At 38.4% G+C, this 9,889-nt stretch overlaps 1 protein-coding gene across 2 annotated transcripts in view; it reads left to right on the forward strand.

The window, feature by feature from the left end:
- SNX14 (sorting nexin 14) overlaps positions 1-9,566 on the forward strand; it is a 55,095-nt gene extending 45,529 nt beyond the window's left edge. For both annotated transcript variants that reach the window (XM_059835880.1, XM_059835881.1), the window contains 6 exons: positions 2,679-2,802; positions 3,328-3,492; positions 4,566-4,661; positions 5,357-5,448; positions 5,604-5,660; positions 8,609-9,566. In XM_059835880.1, coding sequence (XP_059691863.1) covers positions 2,679-2,802; positions 3,328-3,492; positions 4,566-4,661; positions 5,357-5,448; positions 5,604-5,660; positions 8,609-8,647 — 573 coding nt within the window. In that variant the 3' untranslated portion in view covers positions 8,648-9,566. The remainder of the gene's footprint in view (positions 1-2,678; positions 2,803-3,327; positions 3,493-4,565; positions 4,662-5,356; positions 5,449-5,603; positions 5,661-8,608) is intronic.
- The last annotated feature ends 323 nt before the right edge of the window (positions 9,567-9,889 follow it).

Below are 9,889 nucleotides of genomic sequence, written 5' to 3' on the forward strand. Positions count from 1 at the left end.
ATATTTGTGTATGCGCTCAGTAACCATTGAGTAACCGTGTTTTTTCTATTAGGCGTTTTATGTAAGCATTCATACTTCGCTAGCTTTTCCCATCGAGGTACAATAGATAGCCTATTGTACAAGGGATTACTTTGGTCTTTTTCTTAATACAGGCCTTTTATCTTTCATTCCCTTCAAGAGCTTGGCTTCTGTTACTAACCAGTAGCAATCCATGGAATTTCCTCGTAGAAAACCTTTTAAAAATATTTCATGTTTTTAACCACAGTTACTGTGATTAATCTTAATCTTAAAGATAAGAATAATGATAACATTGGAGTTTGTCTTGCTTGACTTTTTTTAGTCTAAATACAACAGTGAACATTATATCACATCTCAAATATTAACGTGCACAGAAACATTTAAAAACAAAATCCTGTGCTTATCTGAATTGTGAATATAATCTCAACTTTTGTATTAGATATCCAGTTGTATGTTTCTCACTTGGCTTTCCTCTGAACCAAAATTCTGGAAAGTACAAAACACCTAAGTAGAGATGTAATGCCCCTTCGTCTTACGGCTGCCGCATCCTTCAGATCCATCCTTCATCCATTACTAATGACTGTAGAATACACACTTGCACTGGAGTAGTGCAAAGTATGTACTTTATAAAAACTGCTCATTGGCTCAGTAATTTTGGCATGCATTGATCTGCTGTTGCTTTCTGAAATGCCATGCGCAAGAGTCTAAGCTGTCAAAGCTTGGCAATGATCAAGGAACCATTATATTTAAGGTACAAGCCAGATTATCCGTGTGCAGAGGTATGTACAACATTCAAAAGATACTGCTTTGGTTTGGAGTGAAAGTTGAAATAGCTTTTGTAAGTCAAAAAGCTTTGCCCTAAGATGGCCTTCACATTTGATTCTTTTTTATAGATCACCTACCAGACTGCTGTTAATGATTTAGCTTGGCCTGTACACACTCCTCTGAAACTTTATCTACGTTGTACAATGGGCTGCTTTGAGTTGGCTCAGTATCTATCGCCTCTGTCAGGTCGTGGGATGTGTCTAAAAAATAAATGAGGCTCTTGTTTAAGTTACAATAATTCAACTAAGATTTTCCCTTTGTCTTAGTTGCAGTATTGAGGAGGATATAGACTTCAGTTTTTACAGGGTTTTTTAAACAACATACCAGGGACACCTTCATACAGTAGGCATGAATAATTATGTGTTCTTTTTAGGTTTGTTACTTTCCTGGATACCAGTCATCCACCAGTGCATTAAGCATGTTTGCTCTTTCATGTAATTTATGTAATAACTTGGTGTTGTTTAATTTGAGTGAACTTTGTGAAGATAATGTCAGCAGTTCAGCACTTAACAAAAGAGAGTGCCTAAAGAAGTACAAGTCTAAACCTGAGACTTGCCAGATTTCCTGATGTAGTTTTTCCTAAGAGTGCAGAGCATTCTGTTTAGAGACTTGCATGATCCAGAGCCTGTTGTGATTTGGATGTTTTATGGCTTTATTTATTTCAGGGAGACTTGCTCTACAGAAAGTAAACCACATATAAGCAAGTTACTTCCCATTCCTTAAAACTATTTTCAATTTGGGAGTGATACAGAAAAATCTGTGTCAGTAGCAGTCATCTCAACCTAGGCAACACTATAATTACATTGCATTTGCTTCTAGTTCTGGGATTTTTTTTTTTTTTTTTATTTAGAAGCTTGGCATAAACTTTTGAACTTTCTTCTCATAATACTAAATATTTTCTATAAATTCTTTTTTATCTTTGGATCAACAGTTTTGGGGATAAAATAATTTGAAATAAACTGTTAATGGTGATTGCTAGGTATTGTCAAATGTGGAGAGCCTCAGGATTCAGAGAACTCCTCCTTTCCAGCTGCTGGAGCCCACAGACTTGCAGGGGGGAAGGAGTACTGCCGAGGTGGTATGGGACTCCTTACGGGATGCAGGGAGGAGACTCTTGGGATTTTACAAGTATTATAATGATATCTTTTGGGGAAGAACCAAAGGCAAGGAAATGGCGGGATCGTGGTGGTTGGGGGGAACATGGGAAAATAGAAGGATAAAGGAATAAAATGAGAAATGGGATAAATGGAAAGAAACCCAAACTTCGGTAACTTACAAAGATTCATGAAGTTTTTGCTGTAAATAATCAAGCTGGCAGGGGAAAAAGGGATTTCTCTGTGTAGAAAGTTGGATATTTTGTCCAGAAACCATTGTATTTTTTTCAGAATGGAAGCCAACAGGAAATTTTAGGAATACTTGGATGTCATAGGGTTCCCCTGTGATTTAAGGCTGACAAACTCCATATCCTTTATGCCCCTCATTGACAGAATAGGGTGCATCAAAGGAATCAAAGCTTGTGATAAAAGTCTAGATACATAAAGGTATCAGGAGCAAAAGGGCTCATGAATTAATGTGTCACTTGCCCCTGCTGCTTTGTTCTGAATCCAGGTATTTCGGTTATTGGGTATTCTGGCAACATGTGACATGCTCTTTATACACCCCCACCCCCCTTGGAAAATGAAGAGTTTAAAAAAAAAAAAAAAACAAACCCCAAACTGATTAGTTCTTTGAAAGCTCTGGGAAAAAGCAAGCAAAACCAAAAAAACCCCAAAGAACTGATGGCTATCCTTTTGCCTTTGAATGCAGTGTTTTCAGTCTTACGTTTCTATTTTTAGCTTTTCAATGATTTATTCAAGAATAACGCAAACCGGTCTGAGAATACAGAAAGACGACAAAATCAGAACTACTTCATGGAAATGATGACTGTAGAAGGAGTCTATGACTACTTAATGTATGTTGGTAAGAAGTGATTTCTCTTAATTATTCTTACACTTCATACCAAATATGAAGTTCTGGTTCTTTGGTAAGAAATAAAATTCTGTTGCAGTAATCGTATATAATTCAGCACTTGCAAGCTTAACAATATACAACTTAGGAACACAGCCATTCTTTAAAAGACTTTATTGCTGTGCTAAAATATTGTAATTTATCATTTATTATTGCTCAACTGTTTTCTTATATCTCCTTCTTTCTGCATCACAGAATATGAGCTTAGGGGAGTAGGTCCCTTCCCTTTTCTCATATGTGCCTAGGCTGCTTGTACACTCTGGGAACTAATTAATAAAAATAGTTAAAGGAAGTATTTGGTAAGCAGTCTGGAGAATAGTGATTTTTTTTTTTTAGCATTGCACTAAGAAAACTAAGAAAATAATATTTGCTTGTTTGCAATCTTTTCTTTCCTTTTTTTTTTTCTTTTGAATAAGTGACTCCTTTATCATTGTTATTAGGAGAACATTATAAATGTGTGTTACTGTAACTTTGCAGGTAGGGTAGTTTTCCGCATTCCTGACTGGCTGCATCATCTCCTGATGGGAGGAAGAATTCTCTTCAAAAATACATTGGAACTGTACACTGACTATTACTTGCATTATAAGTTAGAACAGCTATTTCAGGAGCACCGGTTGGTTTCTCTGATAACACTGCTAAGAGGTTAGTAGAAGTTGCATCTTTGATGTGAAAATACTGCTTTAGTTTGATATTTGAAATCCCTTCTTTTAAGTTTCCAGGTACTAAACTTTGCAATGCTTGACTAAAGCTAACGGAGTTTTAAAAATCAAGTTGGCCTATAAAAAAGTTTCCAAAAGCTCATTGCGGAAAGATGCTGAGTCAGCAGTGTTGTCTGTCAGTGGGGATTACAGAAAAAAGTGTTACGAATAGTAATTTGCTAAGGTGTGCAAAGAACAAGAAAAATAGAATAAAGGCAGTTTAGTACATCAGAGCGCAAATATTTCATGTATTCTTTAAATTATTTTTCACTTGTGCACTACATCACAGTCCTTTATTGTTATTTTTTTTTGTTCCCTTTGTTGTGGTGGGCTTTTGAGAGGGCTTGAGTGTTCTTGACCTTCAAATAAGGGAAGGGGAGAGAGGTTAAAAAAAATTTTAAAAATTACCTCATAACTGTAGGGAAGTGTTATCTGACTATAGTCTGATCTAAACAACACATCTGGCCAAAGCTCTGGAATCAAGACAGCTTTGTCCTTATCAAGCCAAAAAGAGAGCTTGTGAAAGACAAAAAAGGAAAGGAGTAAGTCTTTCAGAACCTAAAACCAAAACTGAGTGCCTAATATTTCTGATGAACAGCAATTCTTGTTTTCTCATTCATAGGTAAATACGAATTTTTTGACAGTTCCAGACAGTGTTTTAGCACAAGGTTTAAATATGGCTTATAGTTTTGAAAGTATAAGGGAAATGGTAAGTAAGGAGATCATAACAAACCTGAAGTAAAATTGATCCAAACCTAGAAGATAATGCTTTAAAAAATTTGAAAATAATGGAAACGAATTGGCAAAAGATTGTTGTCCTCCACACAGGTGGGCTATTCTGGATTCGATCAGGCTAATGTAAGCAAAAGACTATTATCTGGCAAGGCTAGAATTCCCTTATAGTCAAGATCATATGGAAAAGAAGCTCAACTTCGAAGCCATAATCCAAAACACGTTTTATATGTCAGTGATGCCTTGCTGCCTCAAGACTTTTTTTTTGATGTGTCTTTGCTGCAGATGCCGTGTTCTGTGAGAATACAGAACCTCGCTCTCTCCAGGATAAACAGAAGCGAGCAAAGCAGACTTTTGAAGAAATGATGAGATACCTTCCAGGTTCTGTATTTCATGACTCTCTATATGAGTATGGTTAATTGTTCAAGCAGATACATAACCCAAGTACAGTCACATTAGCTTTCCAAATCAAGTAATACTTGCTGCTGAGATTTGAGTTGACTAGAATACCAGGTGTAAAAACACAGGAGCTCAGTTTCATCACTTAAGTGGTGCTGACTAAGGTTGTAGCATAGTGATTAATAAAGAAATGATGGAAATAAAGGTTTTACAAATGTACTTAATACCATAATTTCTTCATCTTTATAATGTTCCTATGGTTTGTATTTTATCCAGATGAAAATTGGGTTAAAAAAGGCACACCATGAAGCCAAAAGACAAATTTGAGCTCTCCTTACACTGTATAAACTAGGGAAGAGGGGCCCATTTGCTAGGTTATTCAGAAAGTAATTAAAAAATTTCAGCTTGTGGTTTATTAAACAATGCATTAGGAAAATACATCGATATTATAAAAAAGTGTAATAATTGGTTAGGTGTGCAGCCCTGAAGGAAGGGGAGGATAAAAGGAGGAACCAAAGGAAGTGTTTTTCCATTTACCGCTTTAGACAGATGAAATTTGAACTCTTTCTTTAATTTAAACTTTTTTTTTTTAAATTACTGGAGTTCTATAACTATCATATAGCTGTTTTTCAGTGCTTCCTAATGACTTGTGTGTTTGTTGTTGGTATCTGGTCTAGATTTAATAGGCAAGTGCATTGGAGAAGAAGCTAAATACGAAGGCATCAGACTTCTGTTTGATGGAATGCAGCAACCAGTGCTCAACAAACAGGTAACTTGCAACACGTGAGAAACTTGCCTTTTGGCGCAAGATTACCTGAAGCAAATGTATGGCTGTAGCAGAGGAGTGAGCTCTAATTCAGAGTTAAAAATAAAAAGCAGTAGTGTTGCCTTGGAATGTTCTTAATTTTTTTTATTTTCCTTTAGTTAACTTATGTTCTGCTGGACATTGGGATTCAAGAACTCTTTCCAGAGCTGAGTAAGGTATGTGCTAACTCCATTCAAGAGCTGCAGAAGTCTTCAAGCAGATGTTTGTTGCATGAGCCTTGTGTCCGAGAACTGCGGAGTGCCAGCAGTGATTTGTTTTGCATGATAAACAGAAACAAATGATAGGTGTCAGAACAAGCTGGGGCACCTTCCATTGTTTTCACTGAAATGAGGCCAGCTTAGCAAGTCTAACCTACTCTGTGCATCAGCTCTGTAGCTGGCCTTCTCACATCAGTGTTCAAACAGTTAAAAGCAAACAAAAGCCCTGATGTAGCCCTGCTTTTTTACTCTGCTGAACTGTTTTAGTATCTCAGCAGCCAATAATATATATGTATATATAGGAACATTGCTTTTTCTTCAGTTGATGCTGAAAAAAACTAAAGGCTTTGTGTGTTAAGCATTTAAATAGTCTTTAAAGCACTGGCCAGGCCCAGAGGGTGGTGATCAGTGGAATGAAGTCTAGTTGGAGGCCAGTAACTAGGGAGGTATCCCAGGGATCAGTTCTGGGTCCTGTCCTGTTTAACACCTTCATTAATGATCTGGATGATGTGGCAGAGTGCAAGGCTGCTGCTGCCACAAAACTGGAAGAAGTGGCTGATACATCAGAGGGTTGTGCTGTCATCCAGAGGGATCTCGACAAGCTGGAGAAATGGGCTGACAGGAACCTCGTGAAATTCAACAAAGGGAACTGCAAAGTCCTGCACCTGGGGAGGAGCAACCCCAGGCATATAGGAGGAACAACCCCCAGGTATATAGGGGGCTGCCCACCTTGAAAACAGCTTGGCAGAAAAGGACCTGGGGGTCCTTGTGGGCACCAAGTTGACCATGAGCCACCAATGTGCCCTTGCTGCAAAGAAGGCGAATGGTGTCCTGGGCTGCATTAGGAGGAGTGTAGCCAGCAGGTCGAGGGAGGTGATGCTACGCCTCTACTCAGCATGGGTGAGGCCACACCTGGAGTGCTGTGTCCAGGTCTGTGCTCCTCAGTACAAGAGAGACATGGGCATACTGGAGAGAGTCCAGTGAATGGCCATGAAGATGATGAAGGAACTGGAGCATATCTCCTATGGGAAGAGGCTGAGAGCACTGGGGTGTTCAGCCTAGAAAAGAGACAGTTCAGAGGATTTTATTAATGTGTATGAACATCTGAAGGGAGGGTGCAAAGAGGACAGAGCCAGGCTCTTTTCAGTGATGCCCAGTGACAGGACCAGAGGCAATGGGCACAAATTGAAACACAGAAGGTTCCCTCTGAACATCAGGAAATGCTTTTTCACTGTGAGGGTGACCGAGCACTGGCACAAGTTGCCCAGGGAGGTTGTGGAGTCTCCATCCTTGGACATACTGAGAGGCCATCTGGGTATGGTCCTGGGCAACCAGCTGTAGGTGGCCCTGCTTGATCAAGGGGGTTGGACCAGATGACCTCCAGAGGCACCTTCCAACCCCAATCATGTTGTGATTCCATAACAGTGTGTATATTTAACGGGGTAAAGTATTTTTTTCTTTGAAAAGGAATCAAGAAAATATTACTAAATTTAAATCAAGGTTATGGTTTGTACAACTTCTTAATCCATTCTTTTGTTTTGTGTAACTGAGACTGCCTGACTACTCTGCAGTGTTTCAGAAAACCACCTGCTGAGGAGGGACCTCTAATGCTACCTTTGGTCCTAGTGAAACAGCAGAGTTGAGGCCTGAGCTCCCCCTGTGGCTCAAGCTGATGGGAGCAGAGTGAGGGAATTCACTGGCCTAGATTACAGTAGAGGAAAGGAAGAGAAAATACTCCAACCAGGAACTTCAGCCATTTTCCTATTTTGGATGTACCAAGAGAAATACAGGGCAAAGTACTGCTTCTGTGATGTCTGACAGTGGGACCTGGCCGTGGCTGTGCCTGGATTGTGATGGACTGAGTGAGGCAGCTGAGGAGGGATTGCTATGAGGAGGGAAATGCAAGGTGGAGAGGTTGTGGGTGAAGGGCAGTGGTTTTCATCTGGAGCCCTAAATGAATAAAAAAAACATTTCCCTCAAATCACTGCAAACTGACTGTGAAACCATTTGGAAAAAGAATTGTTTCCTCCAAACAATGGGCAAGTATAATTAAAGTAATGACTGGTTCATACTTAGTTACCAGTTACTTGGGGGGGGGTGGCGAGGCGGAAAATCACTCCAGTGACTCTTCTCTCTGTTCAACAGAGACTGGTCCTTTTTGAGTTGCTTGATACCAAAATGTGTTTCTAGTTACAGTGAAGAAGAGAAAAATATTTCAGGTTGGCATCATTAAAAGGGAAAACTGCATCCTGGAAATTGTGCTTTGAGTACCGCCCCTTCAGCAGGGGAAACAGCGATGGGAGAAATGGAAAAATTTTCGTTAGTGGGCATGTCAGTCTGCTTCCCCCTCTTGAGGTCTAATATCTGGAAGTTAAATCCTGCTACACGTACCAATGCAGATATATACTGGATCACTTCAGATATGCTGTGTTTAATGGCAGCATGCATAAGTGAACAAGTTCTTAAGGATAAGAGCTGAAAAACACCTAATAAATGAGTTTTGCTTTTGATACGATATACAGCCAGTCCCTTGGAAGTCTGTCAGACAGGATACAAGGAGAAGTGACAGCTGAGAGAGGAGAAGCATTTCAAGCAGAGGAAGGAAAGAAACCCAGCTGAAAAAATACCATGCCAGTGCTGTTTCCAGAGCAGAAAATCACTGTGTTAAGAAAATTGTACTTAGCAGTTAGGAACGGGGGAGGTGAGAACTTCCAGAGAAAGAAGAGAATACCTATTTCAAGAAATAGTATTAAAAACCTGAAAACAGTAGCCTTCCTTTCTCTTAACTCTGTTTTCAAGTGGATGTTTTCAAATACCATTAATGATTGCAGCTCAGTTCAATCATTTATATGTAAATACGCATTTTCATATTTAAATAATTTCTTTTCTCCATTACTGTTTGACAGGGTCCGAAGGAAGCTAGCTCTGTGTCATGTTGGATGTGAAGGCAGGGACCTTGCCGGACACCCAGTAGAAACACCCACTGTGCACTATTGTAATGGACATGTGACATTTTAACCTTGCATTGTATATTTTATTGTAAATAACGTAAAATTTAAGTTCTAAAAAATCTCTTTATGCAATAAAGACATCAAAATTTAATACCAGTTACAAGTAAATAATACATTTGTACTTCTTATTTAAAATTTGTTTTATTTTTTACCAGTAAAAGTCACTTTCCCAAAAATCTCTCCATGTGAAATTACAGGATGACATAAAATAAGACAGCTGGGAGACAAGCCAATGTATGCTTAGCTAAAAGAGCAATTACTATTGCCTTCCTTAAAGGATACGTAGAAAAATTGTCTGGAGGAAGTTGTAGAATGCCCCCATGAAGTTACTTTTAACTGTCTTAACAAATCTTACTAATTTTTTTTTAAAACATAATTACATGGTTGAATCTATTGTGTACAAATAATCTCAGAACTATCTTTGGCCTTTATGCTTTCCGTGAGCATAGAAAATCATGTGTGTAATTCAGTTTATTTATTATCCGATCTTCAAATCTAAAGCACTCTTAAATAATAATGGGTGTGAAAAGCGGTTTTGACTTTTACCTTAGCCTTCCTTTTCTGTGATTTCTTACCTGGGTTTGTCGGGTGTTTTCTGGCATCCTCTTTAGAGGCTTAGAAAAGAGGATGTGAGTCTGTTCATAACATTTTCTAAAAATTTATTAGTATAAAAATGTGTGGAAGATTTCCTGTAAATCTTAATTTATTGGCCCAGCCTTTATAAAAGAGACTTTGAAAAGGACTTTCGTGCCTGGATTTTTAACAACTTTTACTCACAGAACAATACAGAGTTATTTTAATATGCATTCCTCAGTTTTTCTTTTCAGACAACACCCATTTTCTCCCTTTACAAACAAATCTAATGCAGTATTTGTGTTCTTTGTCAATATAATTTGTATTATCTGTCTGTATTACTTTTGCATAGTTTTTCTTTCTGTTTTGACAAAAGAAGTGTTACTTCTTTCTGGGTATGCCAAAGGAGTTGTTACAACTCTTTAAAAATTGGCGTGCAGGTACAGCTCGGTCCATAAGTGCACTCTCTGTTACTGGCTTTATGCTGATTTGGGGAAGACCATTCTGTAAATTAATAACTTCAGGGGCTGGTATTGACAAATCATCAATGCCATGTTATAACTAGTAGTGTGTCAAGGTCAGTTTTTGTTTGTCTCCCTGTTC

Source organism: Gavia stellata, chromosome 2 (assembly GCF_030936135.1).
Source record: "Gavia stellata isolate bGavSte3 chromosome 2, bGavSte3.hap2, whole genome shotgun sequence".
NCBI classification, from domain to species: domain Eukaryota; kingdom Metazoa; phylum Chordata; class Aves; order Gaviiformes; family Gaviidae; genus Gavia; species Gavia stellata.